Source organism: Barbus barbus (assembly GCF_936440315.1).
Source record: "Barbus barbus genome assembly, chromosome: 28".
Classification (NCBI taxonomy): Eukaryota; Metazoa; Chordata; class Actinopteri; order Cypriniformes; family Cyprinidae; genus Barbus; species Barbus barbus.
Window position 1 is genome coordinate 3,358,905 of NC_136756.1, and position 18,975 is coordinate 3,377,879.

The 18,975-nt window shown below is 37.6% G+C and overlaps 1 protein-coding gene across 2 annotated transcripts in view; it reads right to left on the reverse strand.

The window, feature by feature from the left end:
- Nucleotides 1–698: 698 nt before the first annotated feature.
- The window catches only part of LOC306848226 (acylamino-acid-releasing enzyme-like), a 28,410-nt gene continuing 10,133 nt past the window's right edge, over nucleotides 699–18,975 (reverse strand). For both annotated transcript variants that reach the window (XM_079382640.1, XM_079382641.1), the window contains 15 exons: nucleotides 18,491–18,582; nucleotides 18,336–18,376; nucleotides 15,817–15,938; nucleotides 15,479–15,539; nucleotides 15,266–15,363; nucleotides 13,857–13,908; nucleotides 13,674–13,762; nucleotides 8,954–9,092; nucleotides 8,566–8,649; nucleotides 8,382–8,462; nucleotides 7,132–7,220; nucleotides 6,679–6,869; nucleotides 1,589–1,691; nucleotides 1,387–1,493; nucleotides 699–1,286 (listed from right to left, as the gene is read on the reverse strand). In XM_079382640.1, the coding sequence (XP_079238766.1) occupies nucleotides 1,181–1,286; nucleotides 1,387–1,493; nucleotides 1,589–1,691; nucleotides 6,679–6,869; nucleotides 7,132–7,220; nucleotides 8,382–8,462; nucleotides 8,566–8,649; nucleotides 8,954–9,092; nucleotides 13,674–13,762; nucleotides 13,857–13,908; nucleotides 15,266–15,363; nucleotides 15,479–15,539; nucleotides 15,817–15,938; nucleotides 18,336–18,376; nucleotides 18,491–18,582 (1,455 nt within the window). In that variant the 3' untranslated portion in view covers nucleotides 699–1,180. The remainder of the gene's footprint in view (nucleotides 1,287–1,386; nucleotides 1,494–1,588; nucleotides 1,692–6,678; nucleotides 6,870–7,131; nucleotides 7,221–8,381; nucleotides 8,463–8,565; nucleotides 8,650–8,953; nucleotides 9,093–13,673; nucleotides 13,763–13,856; nucleotides 13,909–15,265; nucleotides 15,364–15,478; nucleotides 15,540–15,816; nucleotides 15,939–18,335; nucleotides 18,377–18,490; nucleotides 18,583–18,975) is intronic.

The following is an 18,975-nucleotide window of genomic DNA, read 5'->3' on the forward strand; positions in this document are numbered from 1 at the left end:
TGTTTCCGGTAAGACTTTATTAAAGGTTTATTAGACACGGGCGAAGCTCTAGTGCAAATATATCAGTATTTATCCAAGTACCTGCACTTTTTTAGACTAAAAGCCCTAATATTAGGACGCTGTTCAGTGAGTGCAGCTATATGAACACAAATAAACCGCAGCAGATCTGACTGAATATGAATGTGTGCTTTTATTCTGTTCACAGTTCGTCTACAATATCAATGCGATCACATCGACTCCAGAGGATTAAGTTAACTCAACTCAATATTTTAACTTTCCACATCCACCCCAACCCGTTTACCTTAGTTGTAAGTACCGTGTGTACTGTCCTCTTTAAGAAATCAGACGGCGGGAGTATAAAAGGTACGAGACCGAGCGGGATTTTGCTTTGCTGTCTATTTGCAGTCTCTTTTTAATGATAGATCTACGCATTTGTCAATCATCCCACTTGCTAGATGGGGACTGAACCCCGCGCTCTGATTGGTCGAAGTGCTCTTTCTTTGCTGTTGCTTGATTGGTTTGTGCTGCACAAAGGTGTCAGCAGGTTTTTGCATAGTTTAAAGTGACAAATCGTACCTGCGTACTTTGAGGTCAAAATGTGTGTCCGCTACGCAAAATGCGTACAGATTGGCAGGTCTGCTGCTGGTCTCTGTTCATAAGTTTGAAATCAGCTTTAAAGAGAGAAAGTTACTCTCTTCAGCCTTACAGAAAGTAAAATTTTTATTGAAAAGAATGCAGGAAGTCATTTACCAGTACATATCCCAGAAAGTAACCATATTACAAAAGCAGAAGACCATCAGAAAATCAAAGTAGCTACACTGAAAGTGTAGTACAGTAAACAGTTTGGCACAAAATACAATTTGCCAATAACTGAAAAGTAAAACCATTAGTAGAGTAGGAACAGCAAGAAGTCTTTTCAGATGCCATTTAGTGTAATTCCATTTCATTAAATATCACATTAACTTCTTTAGATTTCACACAATATGCTTGAGAACCTCTCCAAGTGCTTTTTGCATCAGTATATCACAGAGACAGATTTTGAGTGTCCCTTCGTGGTCTGAAGCTAATGCCTCAATATGACAATCACAAAGCTGATAACTATTAAAGTTATCTAAAATGCTAAAATCACTTTAATAAAGTGTAATAAAATCTGGTTATGATTTACGGAGAGGAGGTGATATCACAGGGAAAGATGTTGGATAATCCAGAGAGCAGCGTTCATGAACCCATCCGATTCTGCATCAACTTTGGACAAAGAGTGATTATTGCCTGGGTACCACAACAATCTGCGGACACATGGATACACTAGTGAACCAGTTTTCCAGAGCAGAGGAATGTTTCATAGGAGAAAGTCCATTTATAAAGTGTCAGTGTCATTGCACTTACCTCACTGGTACCTGCAGTGCCTTCAGGGCTCTGTAGTATTCAATACCCTGCTTGCTGGGAACACGCTTGTCATCTTCCCCCAACAACAGAAGTACTGGCGTTCTTACCTGAGGAACAAACACAACCATGTGTGTTACAAGCTGAGCAGTTAAGACATTAAACATAAAAGAATAAATAATGCACCGGAACAGCATCTGCAAACCTTGCTGATGTGTTTTAAGGGTGACTTGTTTAACATCTGTTCCAGAATAGCAGGTTCAAGATGAATATCTGTGTTATATTCATATCCAGCTTCCACCATACACCTGAACACAAACACACTTAAAGCCATTAGCTATCACAAATGTCTACAGGTAAATATCACAATACATGAATCATATTTTACCCACAATTCAAAAGAAAGAAGTGGTCCCACTTTATATTAGGTGGCCTTAACTACTATGTACTTACATTTAAATTAATAATTTGATACAATGCACTTATTGTGTACTGTAGCATTTGGACCAATCAGACACACGATTTTGCCTTTGATTTAACAAATCAATTAGTCATTAAATTCACAAATAGTCACAGACCAATACACATACTGGGTGCCGATATGTTTGTGAATGACTCCAGGCCCCCGGATCCATGGCAACCAATCTGATAACACCAGTTTTATTGCTCAAAGGTATCCGGGTAGAGCAACTCACTTCATTTCCCCTTAGGAAAATGGACTCTTCTCTAATTCATAGAAAACCCTTTCTTTGAATGAACACACATATCTTCAGGTCATTACTGTTCTTGTATATGTTTTTGTGTATTGTATCCTGTTTTATCAATGCTTATGATAGATCACTAGTTAACCCCCTGGGCCCTGAGGGTGTTTTGGGGACCTGGAGAACTTTCGATATGCCCTGACATTTGTGCTTTTTTCAGTTGCTTATAAAAATATAAATGGCTAAAGTCTAATAACACTGTAAACAGCACAAACTGGGCTACAATATTATGTTAGCAGCATTTATGTACATGATTGTGTTTTTGAGAAAGCAACGTTTATGCGTGGTTAGTGAAAAATTACAATTTTTGAAGTCACTGAAATAAGGCCATAAAACACATACAGAATATTTGTTCACAAGACTTTTGAGAACCAGATCTTGTAGGCTAGAATATTTTCTTCAAAATGATCTGAAAATCATCTTATTCAGAGAAAACAATATATTGATTTAAAATTTCTAAATCACTTTTCGAGTAGAAAGGGTATATGCGAGAGGTCGTGAACTATCATTATCAATGCAGTGATTCACACCTGAGAAGACAAAGGCCTGCATAACGAGCGGCATAATGAGCCATTCAGTCAGGTGTGTGACAGAGGGAATTGCTACAAGAAAGAATGTGAGGAAAAAAGAAATGTATATATTTTTTGTTTGTATAGATAGATAGATAGATAGATAGATAGATAGATAGATATCACATAAAATAACTTGAGATTCACTTGTGAGTGCAGTAAAACAGTTTATTAGGAACAAACAAACAAATCAATAACAGAAGAGTCAAGACATTGTGGGTGCAATATCCAAAACAGGGGCAGGAAACTTTAACACAGGAAAGCGGGAGACAGCAGAAACTGCATGAGAAAACACCGCAATGATCTGACAAAGAAAGAGCAAACATGGTGACTATAATATATATATATTTAAATAAAAGGTTGAAATATATAAATGAACATCACATACCTGGCATTTCCAAAAATTGCTAAATTTAACTAACATCTGTAAAATACTGAATGTGCAGTTACTCATTGTGATTTTCCAGCGAACTCAAAACTGAACGACACTTACGTGCCTTTCTTGTGCAAGATGCCGGTGATGCAGCCACAGTCCTAAACGAACATTGAAACATGTTAACAATTACCAGAAGATGCATAGCTGATAATAAATTGCATCATTGATAAGAATGGACGTGCGTATATGTCTGTCGATGGTCCACTTATCGGTGACATTTACAGCTTTCTGATACATTTACACCTAGGACGATCGAGAAAGCCAATAGCCGGGTATAACGCGTTCAAAACAATTACCACATCAGATATTCGCGAACAAAAGCTAGTTGGTGAGCCATTTGGAAAAATATAGTCTAAACTGCATAATGTGTAAAAAAACAAAAAAAGTTTTGTAAGACATGTATCATAGCATATATACCTATGGCATTATATATATATATATTTTTTTTTTTTTTTTTTTTTATCATTACATAGGCTATATATCATCATTATATATCTTTATATATAGGCCTAGTTATATACGCACTTTGTAGAACATAAAAAAACTAAAAACAAACAAACATGCAAATAAGTTCAAACATCCATTCAATATCTATTATTATTTCCTGAATATTACTGATGAACTGATCAAAAAGTAGGCTACTATAAGTGGCCTGTAAGGAGATAATAATTAATATTTCAACCAATTTTACTCTGAATAGCTGATTTTAGTCTGACAATAGCCTGTTTGGAAATTTCCAAATTTAGATATAAAATAGGTTATAGCTGAGCAACATTTTACATCACTAAGGTAATAATAAAAGGCTTACTCGTCAGGAATTATATCCTCCGCTGGGTCCAGACGTTCTTCAAAATACAGATGTTCGTCATCGGAGTCGCACTCTTCCTCTGAGGAGAATGTCACTGTCCAGAACCATCCAAAGTGCTTCTTCACCCGTGTAGTGTGCCATCATGCAGACGCGCAGAAGAAGTAAGGAATTCTATGATGAAGCTTGACGTTTTCTGCCATTTCTCAGGGCCGTGTACATGATTACCTGGCTCACCTCAGTTCATTTCCATATGAACAGCGCGCTGAATGAGAGGCGGGATCACATTAGCTGTAATGAGGCGATACAGGAGGAACCGGACCACTCCTTACTTTCATACGGATTACATAAAAACAGATCATTTGTTTTCCACTTGAATTGGTTCATTTAGACATTTTGAGCTTTCTATTCATATATTTATCTTGTCTTTGAGGCATGTTTTCGCTGAGATTCTGGTTGTTTTATTTCCGTGTCTGTGAAGAGAGTTGACAGAGACAGATGACAGAGAACGCACCCTGTTTATTTTCTTTATTCTACAAAATCACAGCGTGTTGTTGCTATTATGAGTGTATACAAATAAAAGTAGACCCCTTACAGATTCGAATGGTGTATTGCTCTTATCTGAACGATCAAAAATGGTAATTCAAGCTCATTTCTGCCTTATCAGGAAAATCTGCCACAAAACGCATATTCACGTTTGTCGGGCTCAGAGGGTTAACATCACCTCACTTATACCATGTTTGGTCTCTATCAATTCGTCTTCGGATGATCTAATTGAGACTGTATATTACATGTTGATACCTATGCAACATATAAGTGTTCTAAGAATCTTTAATAGTTTGTATATCAACTTCCAATCCAGTTCATATGCAAATTACCATGCATGGAGACAAAGAGTCGTAAATTTTCCCTCCAAAAGTCACCATAGGCTCTTTGACTCCCCAGAGGTGTGACCTCTACAGCAGATAAAGATCTCACTTCAGTGACGCCCCAGCAGTCTGCGGTTCTGTTAGATTCTGAGAAGATGAGGATGTGAGCTAGAACTCTTCTTGACCCTTAAGTTTTTGCACCAGGCCTTGCGGCCTTGACTTTCCATTCAACCAAAGCTCCTCGGACCTCAGCAGGTCTCTTTCTAGGCTCTTTTTACACTCTCTACCTGGAAGAACATTTCTACCTCAGAACATCTTTGGAATTCATCACTCTTCAACCCGGAAGAACGTGATCGGGAGTCCGAAACCTTGAAACCATTAAGACTTTCATCTGAGACTGCATTCCGGACACGTTATGACCGAACGCATTGCAAGTATTGTACATTTAACTAAACAAAACAGAGGTTATTAGTACAAGCTATAGACCCCGTTATAAACGGCACTGATGGTTTTAATCAGGTGGTTAACTGACTCTTTCCATAGCTTCATTCTCTGGTTTTCCCGATGGTTTCATCCATCAACTCTCATTTGCCCTTTCCCCATGTATGAGTGATTGTACGTATGTTTGTTAGACTAGTCTGCGTTAGTGTTTAGTTAATAAAAGTTGTGGGCACAAATTACATGAGTTTCTGGTTCTGCCTTGCATATTAAATGTCTCTTTACGATTTTGACCCTCGCTACATGCTCTAATGTATTAATAGGAAAGTATTTCCTGTGGCCAAGGAAATATCCTTTCTTAGAGTTGATACGAACTTGCACTGAATGGTCGCTGGACGGACAGATCAGTTGATGGCAATTTAATTCTACTACAGTTATTACTGTCAGCCGATATAAATAATTATAATTAATTGTAATTATTTATATACAATTCCATTTTGAGCAAAAGATTATTACAGTACATACATGTTTTTACATTGTACTTATATTTTTTTAAATACCTACATGTAACTACATCTGTAATTAATTTCTGTAATTACATTTATATTTACTCTGTTGACCCATCCCTTACACCTTTACCCACCCTTAAACCAACCCATACCACCAAACCTGTCCCTATACCCTTACCCGTATCCCACCTCAATAGCAGTAAAAGTGTTTTGCAATACAACAAGTACATCGTTCTTATTTTTTTGATGTAAGCACATAGTAGTTAAGGCCACCTAATATGAAGTGTGACCAAAGAAGTTATACAGTATATTAATCAATTCTTTGTAGATTTTTTGCATATTATATCAAGCACATCCCTCAAAAAAAGTATTTTGTATTTAAAAAAATACTATTCGCTGTTATCTCTTTAATTTATAGTTAAATAAAAATACATTTAAAAAAATTGGTTACACTTTATTTTGATAGTCCACTTTAGACATTCTACAAACTGTAAGTAACTCTGCAAATACGTGCCAACTAATTCTCATTCATTTGCAACTACATGTCTACTAACTCTCAGAGTAGACTGTTAGGGTAGGTTTAGGGTTAGTAGAATAAGTTGTCATATACTTGCAAAGTTTCTCATAGTATGTTGTGGACCCATCAAAAAAAGTGTTAGAAGTTATTAAGCAGACAGTCTACTAATAGTCTAATGACTGCTAGTTGACATGTAGTTGCAAACTTACTGTTAGTAGAATGTCTACATTGGACCATCAAAATAAAGTGTTACCAAAAAAAATCTTACATTAATTTTTCACAGAATTGCAAACAAAAAAAAACTGATGTGGAATTTCACCATTCAGAAACTATTTGAAATCAAGTAATTCAGCATGATATCCACTGGATGTGAAGGTTAATGTCAAATTACCAGTCTGGAATGTCTGTGCAGCCGATCATGGTGGCCAGGTTTGTGACGGGATTTCGTACCACACACGCCTTGTAAAACTCAGGATATTGTCCAATCAGATGACAAGCCAGGAATCCACCATGAGAGCCTCCAGACACAGCGATCTTCTGCTCGTCAAAGTCACCTTGCTTTAAAACACTGTCTACTGCCAACTGTTTAGAGGTAAACAAAGAGAATATGTATAAATATGTATGCTGTATTGAAAATATAAATCACAAAACATATGCTGCAAATTCCAGAAGAGCCTCCAACTTTCAGAACTTTGTAAATATGGAAAATCCAACATACAAATTCAATGTACTTTTAAACATCTCAAGTAGTATGCTAACATGTATTTGTAAATATTTAAAAGTCTGTGAAACATTTGATTACACTGATGATTGGAGTAGGAGGTCACAAAGCATTAATGTATACCTGCACGTCTTTTACATCCTGGGTACCAACATTTCCTAGTAAGGAGATGATGTTATCCTGGCCAAAGCCAAGTGAGCCTCTGTAGTTCACTACAACAGGAAAGACATGGAAAACATGACTTACAGTATGGGGGGGATACTGTAGTACACCGACAAGATAGGCAATATCACGTTCATAATCGCAGACGAATCGCCTTCAATTATGAACACGAGATTGCCTAGCTTGTCAGTGAACTACGGCTCTGTGTCGTAAATCCCGCTCGATTTGAAAGCAGGTGATGGCGATTTACTGCCAATCACTGAACGGGCTTTACTGACGAGATGCGCATGATAATCGAATTTGATTAATTGCACAGCCGTTAACCATGTCGGTAAAAATGAGCGGTCGGAAGTCTTCTACCCAGTACATTTTGTTTTGGTCACACATATGCGCACCCCTGATCATAAAAGAGCTCCATACTGTTTATGCCACCATGTGTGCCCCTATATATAAATTACACACAAACGAGACACAGCTGCTACTCTCATGAACTTGCAAAGCTGAGCTAGAGTGGATATGATTTTCAGAGAATAATCACTTGAATTTTTTTTAAAGACCTGAAATACTGCAAATCAATGCTTAAGAATTGTTCACACGAAGAACAATAATTTAATTAATAATCATTCTAATTGTGAATAGGAATTACCACACACAAAAAAAATCCAGTTGCACACAAACAGTACATACAGTAAATCATATACATCATTTTCAAAATCACACGAGGAGTGAGCAAGAGAATTGTTTCAGTGCAGAGCGGATTATAGAGGGAGCATGTGTCAAGCTTTATTGACATTTTTGTTGTCATAAGGTCATATTTTTAAACTGAGTCAAATGCCCCCAACTCCCGTTGTCTCCAATGAGATGTTAATGTTCAGTCATCTCTGTTGTGAATGTCGTCTACTGTCCCACTACGCACCCAGATTCTGAGCCTTTTCCAAATGTCAAAAAACACAACACACCAAATACTAATTTTCAGATCTAACAGATCTTCTCAGAACAGAATCTCCAGGAGTTTCCCAACAACAGAAAACACTTCTTATAATGCATTGAAAAGAAAACTGGTCACATACCTGGAAACGTCTAAAGATTAAATATGTTATTATTCATTTCAAGTGAAATGTTTTATAACAGAGAGACTATATAAAAGCCAAATCATGTGTCTGATGGACAGACTTGAGGTGTGTGGGGTAAACACTGTAACTGTTCCTCACCAAGCAGGACGCTGAAGCCCATCTTACACAGAACTGCTGTGGACAAGATCCACTCTGACACCAGCACTGAATGAGGACCACCTGACAGACACACAGTCAAAACAGAGATCAGCAAAACAAGATGATGCTGTATGTATTTATTATATTGTTTGTACATTGTTATTAAAGATACTAAAGAACAGACCGTGTGGCATGACAATGAGAGGTAGTTTGCTTCCTGCTGTCATTTCCTTCGGTTTCAGTAGAATCGCATTAAAGTCCAAACCAGCTAATGAAGAACAGAGAGTGATTTTTTTTCATGGAAAATGAGAGATGTCCTCACTTTTGACACTTATAACATACAGAGACACTGTAAAGTGCAAAATGAGAACAAACATATACAACTGTGAATTTGACAACATGTACAGCATCCCAAGAGTGCTTATATTTAGTCTAGGTTTGTTGGGACAACCGATCAACTTTATTTAGTTTGACAACAAAAGTAACTTGCACCACTGTATCCGAAATGCAATAACACACAATCAAATTGGACTAAATATCAGCAGATTTATGCACGGTCACTCAGATCTTACGGTATTGGCTGTTGTCCTCATCAGAAGGCGGGCTGAAGTCTAAGGTCTGCCAGCTGATATCCTCCTGAGGTTGAGTCTCCTCCAGCGTGACCCATGACATCTTGCTTTCAGAACCCTTCGCTGGCAGGAACCCCACCCGCTGCAGAACACATCATCTGATTACATATACCTACAAATATTATTATAATAACTGACGACCAATACATACTGGGAATAACAATGTTGCTAACTACATGAGGAAATAAAAATCTTTCAGATCCATTTACCAAAAAAAAAAAAAGTACTGTTACCAATAAAATTGCAAAAATGTAACAACTTGCAGTGACGTGGGAGAGAACCCATCTATCAGCCCGCAAGTGACGGTGAGACTTTTTGGTTTACAAGCGCAGGATGTAGGCCTATTAATTTCAGAGATGCAAACAGGTAAGGGAGAAAAAAGGTGAGAACATTTCGTTTGGAGATATTTGCTTTATGATTTTTCATGCTATTTTGTAGATACTTTAATGGTTTTTTGTTGTTTTTTTTATTTGTATTACCTTATATGTCTGTTATAAACCACTATTTTTCACACACAAAAAAATTCATAAATAGTAAAATAACATCTTGTTGCAACATTTTACAAAAATTAAGATATTAGAATATATATGGTCAAATTCCCATGTTATAAAAGATGAAATGCTAATCTCATTGGTGACCTATTTTGATCTCAAAAAAGTGAGTTGTCACTGAAAGGTGAGGAGTTTGCATCCATGTAATTTAAATAACGAATTAAAGGTGGGGTATGTAATTTTTCAAAAACGTTTTAGAAAACTGAGTTGGGGCCGAGTACCAAAACAAACTTGTAGCTAATCAGCAGTAAGGGGAGTGTCTACTCATGATATGGAGGAGAGAGCGCTCAGTGAACAGCCGAGCCGAGCGATAGACAGATGGCGGATAAAAAAACTAAAGAGAAAACGTCTGCGGAACGATAAGGCAAGAAGTAGGACCCGTGTAAATATCGGATCAGCTTTCCAGCGCTGGAGAGAATGCAAGGAGCGGAAGGCCTGCGATCGGACGCCGAGGTTGCTTTGTTTCTTCTCGATAGGTGAGTAATACCGTGTCTACACCGGACGTGCTGTGCCACAACAGCTAAAGCCTGCCTACACTGGACACGTGTATATCAGCCGAGAATGTAGTTGTTTAAAACTCAAATCTGCAGTTTATTTATAAAAACATTGCTTCTGCGATTCTGGAGACGTGAGCTCCATGCGATCACCGGGCGCTCAGTGCTCATGTATCCCGAAGAGAGGAGCATAACCTTGGCTAGTCCTTCTGACATTTTCCGCTGGCTCTGTAGTGGTTAAACGTAAGATATAATTAATTTGGGGTAAATATAACAGCTAATCTTTGGGCTTTATTCTATTGTTCTATTAATGTTAAAATGAAAATGAAAACGGGCAATGTTTGATATAATATTTTGTTTAATTGTAATGTATGTACGTTCCCTGAACCACATTTCTGCGGCTATTAATATGTTTAAATGAAAACGAAAAGAGGCAGTGGTGTTTGATATATTTCGCCTGTAAATACAGTGAGGAAGATTGCAGTAGCCGAGGCGAGCTGACTGATGTTATCAAGTACGCTGCTCTTTGCAGAATAACCAGACTTGCGTCGTTCCGTCCGCGAGAGTCTAACTCGTGAAGTCTAACTCGTGAAGTCCGAACTACCGAGGATGAAAGTCTGAAATTTGCGTACTTAGTATTAGGGCTGGGCAAAAAAAATAGTTTTTCAGATTAATGGGTTTTTTTAATGACGTCGATACGATATTGATTCTCAAAAGCCGCAAGTCGATATTTTCCGGTATTTATTTCAGCACAAGATCTGATTAATGCGATTCTTCTCATTAGTCTTCTCCAATAGATGTCACCCTCTTATTTACCTTGCACGATGTTACAACAGAAAGCCTGTCATTCATTCAGTGCTTATCATGGTGGAGATACTGTTGATGAGAACCAAGAACAAAGCAATATGCGGGATATGCAATGCTCAGGTGAAATGCTATAGTAATACTATAAATCTGTGGAAGCATTTGATATCACGCATAAGGCGCCATGATTTCCGCAATGAATAAATGGCGGATGGCGCGACGCAATGTTGGTTTATTACACATATACTAAAGTGTAGACGACACCCGCAGAGTTTTCATCTTCTGCCGTCTCACTATATGATGATATTAACACACGAATATCATCTCCAGCTGCTCTGAGTCATTTCATTTGCATTTTACCGTTTAATTTGACAAAAATACAGTCATATCACTTACACAGCAGCTGCAAGTTCCTCACGGCAACCCGTCAAAATAAACGTTTAGTTTAACATTAAGAACTTTAACGTCAAGAAACTGTGTCAGAATATATTACTATTTAGCAGTTTTAAGACTCAATACTACTACTACTAATAAATATTAATAATCCCATTTGTTAGTATTGAGTATTGAGATACTTAGCATTGAGAAACACGCGCAGACCTAACGTTACGTCACCAGACTATTTGCCTAATCTTCTCGGTACTTTAGACCGCGATGGAAACGCAGACAGCAACAGGTCTGGGGGAAAAAAAGATCCTGGAAAAAAGTTCCTGGGACATATTGTTCCAGGTCATTTCGGTGGAAAAGCGGCTTATGTTTCACAGAACTAATCTTTGCCTGGATTGTGTAGGCTACGTATATGTGGGGCGGATCTATCAAAGTGGGGCGAGACCCTTTTGGGATATAGGGGCGTGTTTGTTTTGGTGATTTCAAATAACAACATTGACTTCCAGAAATAGCTTACCCTGCCTTTAACAAAAAAAAAAAAAAATAATAATAATAATAATAATAAAATCACAAATTTGACATTTCTGAATAAAATAATTTTATACACTTTAATTTATATTTGAGGAAATATGATGAGGGAATGCAGTAGGCTATCTTTGTACATTTACTGTAGAATGATAAAATGAAATCTAAAATATACAAATACAATTTTAAATGACTTCTGTTTCAGAATAAGGTAGTATTTAATTTTCGTTCTAACTTCTACTCAGGTTTTATATGTGGAGAGGCTATAGCCACAGTTCTCTTATTTGTCGATGTTGTATGATGACAAACTGATACAAGTTGACGTCTGTGTTTTGTATTGGTTTTAGTTGAGCAGACGTGGATTAGTGACCTGGCGTGAGAGATTCTTTCTGAACAGCTTCTAACTGTATAGTTCGAGTGGCCTATTGTAATATGTAACAGTATTTAGGGATTGGGGCTATTGTGAATGATTTTAGGTTATGTTGACAGTGGGCACTTTCGTGATGGTGATGTGGTAGGTTTACTATGCATGGTTTCTACTGTGTTCTATGGTTTATTTTTCAATAGGATCAAAGAAAAGAAGACTGAAAAGACCTATATACTGAGTCCATTATTTACGAGTGTCCGCTCACTTTTGCTCCAGCCCGACCAAAAATTTAATTCTGCCTACACCACTGACTGCAGGATTTCTCCTGGTCTTTTTCACTTTATTAAAATTATACCAAACAAAACAACAAATGATCACTTTCATGAGCGGTCACATATTTGAGGGCTTGCAGTGGGAAGCAGTGTCTTCTGGGATTTCTAATGGTTTGATTCTGCATTCGATGCATCCCTTGATATCACGAACACATCCAGGTACTTTAATATGTCCTTTGTACATGCGTTCTTGAGTAACGGAGTTGAACTTTGACGATATTGATGTAGTAGGAAAACACAAGGATTCAAGATCGCATAAGAACTCATACTGTGATACAGCCTAGCAAACCTTGAAGACCTTGATTTTCTGGATCAGGTGCATTTAAAGGGATGGTTCACCCAAAAATGAAAATTTGATGTTTATCTGCTTACCCCAAGAGCATCACTTATAAGAGCATTACCACCACCTATCTCCACAAATGGACCATTGACACACTATCTACAATCTCAATTAGGAGTATCAATGGTCCATTTGAGAGATAGGTGGCGGTAATGCACTTATAAGTCTGAGATCTGCCACAAAGCAAAAAGACGCGGCACGCACCGGATATTGTGAACGCGCTCAGGACACTTGGACAGTGCAACGGAGATAAAAAAAACTATATAAATACTGTTCAGTTTCTTGCACAGACCAATCGTTTCGTGTCTTTAGACCTCAATGTATCATCACGAGCCGCAGGGTTTAATTTGGTTTTGTCTGTGTATGTTCTTTTTTTGTCTCTCAAGGCCGTGAGTCCCATTGACTGCCATTATAGGACTGACAGACTGCAACGGTTTGAGTTCAAAATCTTCATTTGTGTTATACTGAATAAACAAAGTCACCTACATCTTGGATGCCCTTGGGGTAAGCAGATAAACATCAAATTTTCATTTCTGGGTGAACTATCCCTTTAATGAGGACTGGAACTAACGCTGCAGGACGTGGGCCTTCAGGAGCAGAACTGGACACCCCTGGGTTAAGGGTTAGTATTTGTTTCAGCATTGTGTAGGGTTTGTGTTGGCTTTGGGAAAAAAACAATGATCAAAATGTCCTTTTGAAGCAATGTTTACTCAATTGAAAAAAATGCTATTAAATGCATTCATTATATTTATATACTTTTTCTAATTAATATTTAACTTTAAATAGTTGAAAATACTTGAATAGGTAAAATAAGTGTGTTCAATAGCAAATTTGCTGTGGCGTGGAAACTCATGTGGGAATACCAGGTCTGGAGGGCAGTTGGGTGAAGAGCAGCTGACCACCATCAGATCTCTGTGAATATTCAGCAAACTCCAGCTTCCCTCCTCTGACTCTAGAGCAGCACAGAGCACTGTCAGATTACAGGCATACAGTACAAGCACAGTAGTGTGTTACAAGAGAAGATGAAGAGAGTGCGCTCTACATACGGGAAGTGAGAGACGTGACTTCACCAGATGAAATATCAACAACCAACAAATCCTGGAATATAGGAACGACAGAAACTGATTTACCAACAAAGATAAAGAAACATACACTCACATCCCAAAATAGATACAATGATATGAAACAGAAGGGGAATTCCCCTGTAGATGACTCCTGCAGAGGGGATGTTTTTTATTGAGAGGGGGTGTTGTATTTTGGACTTATTTTTAATGTAAAGAAAAATCAATTCTCACCTAAATGTTTCCTCATTTCAATGCCTGAATATGGTCTAGTGCTTTTTACAATATTAATTCAAGCTGTTTTACAAAGACCAATATAAAAACCCTAATTTGTTCGGACATGATTAGTTTTTAGGATTCATGTCTGTGAATTAATTATTACTGCAGATGTGAACGGAAATGTTTGTGTCTTTTTGGGCAGGATATACAGTTGAAGTCTAAAGCTTACATACACCTTGCAGAATCTGCAAAATGTTAATTATTTTACCAAAAAAAGAGGGATCATACAAATTACATGTTATTGTTTATTTAGATATTTCACATAAAAGATACACATACATACACACACATATGCATATATATATATTTTATAAAAATGATCCCATTCAAAAGTTTACATCCCCTTGATTCTTAATACTGTGTTGTTACCTGAACGATCCAAAGCTGTTGTTTTTTTTTTTAGTGATATTTGTTCATGAGTCCCTTGTTTGTCCTGAACAGTTAAACTGCCTGCTGTTCTTCAGAAAAATCCTTCAGGTCCAACAAATTATTTGGTTTTCCGGCATTTTTGTGTATTTGAACCCTTTCCAACAATGACTGTATGATTTTGAGATGCATCTTTCCACACGGAGGACAACTGAGGGACTCATATGTAACTATTACAGAAGATTCAAACACTCACTGATGCTCCAGAAGGAAAAACATGCTTTAAGAAATGATGTGTATTTTTTTTTTTGCCTATATATCTAAAAAAAATAAAAAAAAAAATAAAAAAATAAATAATATATATATATATATATATATATATATATATATATATATATATATATATATATATATATATATATATATATATATATATATATATATATATATATATATATATATATATATATATATATATATATATATATTTAGTACTGCCCTTCAGAAGCTACAGAAAATAGTTACATTCCCCAGAAGACAAAATAAGTTAAATTTACTCTGTTTTCACCCCTCAGCTCTTAATGCGTCGTTAACATGGTAAAAAGGTCACTTCAGTAAAAGGCATCACTTATATAGGTATTGCACCACGTGTTTCAATAAGACGACTTTATAATTTGGGGATTTCAATGTATGTGGAGTGAAACCGTGATTATGAATGCAGCTATAGTATGAAAGAGATGTTACAGTACCTTGTGGCATCTCTGAGCACAGGAAATAAGCACACGCTGACTGTCAGCTGACCAGCAGTGGGGACAAAGCATTGAGCTGTAGATCCCAGTAAAACCATCTGACACATACACACAGAGTTGACAAACACAGAGATAGAGCCAGGCCAGAGATCTAACAGCTTTTATCAATTCTTTACCAACAAATAAATAAAAACCATGAATGCATGCACATACCCTCTCTGGCTCTCTGCACCACATCAACCACAACACTGGTCTGCTTGGTGTACCAGTCATACTGCAACCAAACCACAACAATACAGTCACTTGATTAAGTTACTTACATTTGATCACTTTCATAAATGTCAAATCACTTAGACTATAAATACCACCTGTCTGTCTCTGAGATTGGGAAACATGACCAAAATCATGCTAAAGTCTTTTTAAATAATTGGGCCGAAGGGTCTTTGCACTAAATATATTTTGAACGAGAAATCTTGTTATTGAAATATTAAGTAAATTAATTCTAAACTTTCTGTGACTCTTTAAGAATTGGCCACAGACAAAATACACACCATGCATAGACGGCTGCACTGCTGGTGTGGACCGAAGATGCCACACTCCAGGTAAACAATACGGCAGTGGTCAGGACTCAGCCGAGGAGAGCAGACAGCGCTGGTGTTAGATGATAACTGTTCTGAGGTGAGAGCATAGATAAAAGTTCATAAAAAAAAAAAAAAATAAATAAAAAAAACATTGCTTTGGAAAACAGAAAGCATCTGATTTTAAGAAGCTCTGATAAAATCTTAACTGCTAATACATTAGAAAATTCTTAGCTTAACAAGATGCTGGATCAGAAGCTGACGCTATGGAAACTTCACCCTGGAGTGACAATCTCTGAAGTCCATAGAGCAGGGGTCGGCAACCTTTTGGGCATGAAGTGCATTTTTCTTCTTTTTTTTTTCTGATTAGCCACTGTGCCAATAACCCCCCCCTCTCGATTATTACGGTACACTCACATGGGACGTCGGCGTCAACACTTGACGGAGGACATGTCTGAAGCTTGGTGCTGACGCAACCGTCATAGTGACAACAGCCAATCACATACCTCTCTGGTGTTGCATGAACGGAATTGTCTGGCGTCTGCGCTAGGGTATTTGCATAAGACGATCTGATTGGCTGACGCCTGCGTTGGCGCTTGAAAAGTTTCCAACTTCTGCCACGTGCAACGCCAGTGTGACAGACCCACAATTCAGTTCGGCAACACTTGACGTCACTCCATTCAAAGTAAACGAGAGGCGTTGACGCTGACTCCCCATGTGAATGGGGCGTTATATTTTAATAACCGTTGGAGGCCAAAATCGAAACTGAATTTCGATTAATTGCACAGCCCTAGCAGGTTCCATCGAGAATGAAAGGCACTATTACTGTAATATTATGTGCTTTGTACTGTAATGTTTTCTCAGAATGAGACGTGAGGTAATCTGACAGCGCTGCATTCAATCCTCCACCAACGCAGTCTCTCATCATGCCGCAGGTTAGTCTCTGCTCTGATGGAGTGTGCTCATGTGTTTTGGAGGAGGCATGGCTTTGCAAAGTGATTATTCAGGGAGTGTGGGATCTTGCTTTCAAAGCTAGCTTGCTATTGCTTGCCTTTCCGAAATCACCTAACCTACCTTAAAATGGCAATATTTGAGAAAAAAAAGGTTGAGTAGTTTGCATCACTGGATATAACTGTCGGTCATTTAACATTTCTATTGTAAAACAGTTGACTAATATTAGGATTTGTAACTTCCATCTTACCTCGCTCTTTCAACATTAAACTGATGCTTCGCTCTGCTTCTGTGAGCAGTAAACCCCACCTACTTTGATTTGATTGGCCATCTCAATTATTTTGACATTAGTTATGTTTTCATCTGCCTATTTTTATGTGCATTTTGGAATAGCACATAAAAAAAAAAATACTGGATGGAAACGTCAAGATGTGAATACATTCCAAAAATGCTCATAAAAAAACATATGCACACAATCGAGTGGGCTAAACATTTTATCCGATAAGAAAAATGTGCATAAATTACAATGGAAACACTTTTTTATTGAATAAATTCCACCATGCACATAAAAAAAATTCATCTGACTTTGAATAGTGGGACAGGAAAACTGGAACTAACCAGCTGACCTACCTTATTGCACGGCATCTGAAACGTTGTTTTGAAATGCCTGAGTAAAGTCTGTCATCAAAGTATGTCTTGCATGACTGAGTTCCCAAACAGCTGGCATTCACCTACGAAAGCATTAACCACATTTACTGAGATTCGTCTGCTGAAGTAATTTATCATATATGAAAATTATTATATTCTTCTCCTACTTTTCTTACTGATTTAGAGACAGTTTATCAGGAAGTGATGAATTTGTTCTCTGACTCGTTGGATGGAAACAGTGCTTTATTTGCAAATGTTAATGCAATATTCACGGATAAATTAAATTTGCCTCTTTGGATGGAAACATAGCCATTGACTAGGGCTGTTAGACCGCTGAGGCGTTGATATGAAGCGCCTCGTATGCTCAGCGGGTTGCGCAAATTATTTGCTAATTTTAATCGTAATTATAAATCCTAACCAGCTGTGTGACTATGAGGAACGATTATTGGATGCTGGATATTCCATCACAGACAAATAATATAATTTTGTTGACATTTTAACTGCTTGTGACTAGCAGAGCGACCATCAATGCCAACTCAACATAAACTACTCCAGTTCAGCGGAAAGGCTGGGAGTTAGGAGCTCTCTTCTCAAAACAAGTGGCAAATGCAAAAAGCATCTGTTGTGAACAAAAGGGGGAAAATAATTCTGTTTGTCCTTCTGAACTGAACTGTTTGAGATTGACCAGGCAACACTGAATCTGGTTCTAAGATTAAGTCAATATCACTTCAGAGATGGTCATTCCTTGGCAGATTCCCCATAGTGTCAGCTACTGACAAAATGTTGTGATTGCAATGAAAGTGCTTGATATGTGCTACAAAGGCACTGTTCTCATGTGAGAATTACACAGCAGCATTTGAGTTAGAAAAATGCACAAAAAATGCACAGCTTACCACATTTACCACTGGCCAGATCCACATAAAACAGACACGACCTGCAGAAATTACATTGCTGTTAGCATGCAGGGAATCATTCCACTCTCAAAACTGTGCATTTAAACAACAACAAAAAAATTATCTTCATCAGATACATATTTCCCATCACCCACCTTCTGTTGGCACAGTATTTGACCCCCAGTCTGAATGGCTCATGCCACCAACCCACAAAAACAAGCCCTGTGTCATTGGGAGACCAGAATGCCTGTGGACAAGATATGAGCGTATTATTCATCTGCATTGATATTAGGGCCTTTCGCACCGCAGGAACCTTTTCATAGTACCCAAACTAATTGTGGAACTACCCACCTTTTGGTGTGTTCGCACCGCGGGAACTAGGAACGGTTTTAGTTCCAGGAACTCTGTTTGGAGGAACTAAATTAACTCCTACTTCAGAGTAGGGTCTAAAACAGTTCTAGGTAACTATCCGTGACGTAAGTGTACGCTGATCGGCTAAACATGTACGAAAACGCCCTCAGCCGCCATGATTTAAAACACTGTAAACATTGTATCATACTGAGAGCATTTATAAACGGCTTTTATCTGAAGACTTCATCTACGGCGTTTTGTGCTTCCATCAGCCTCAATAAAATGTAAC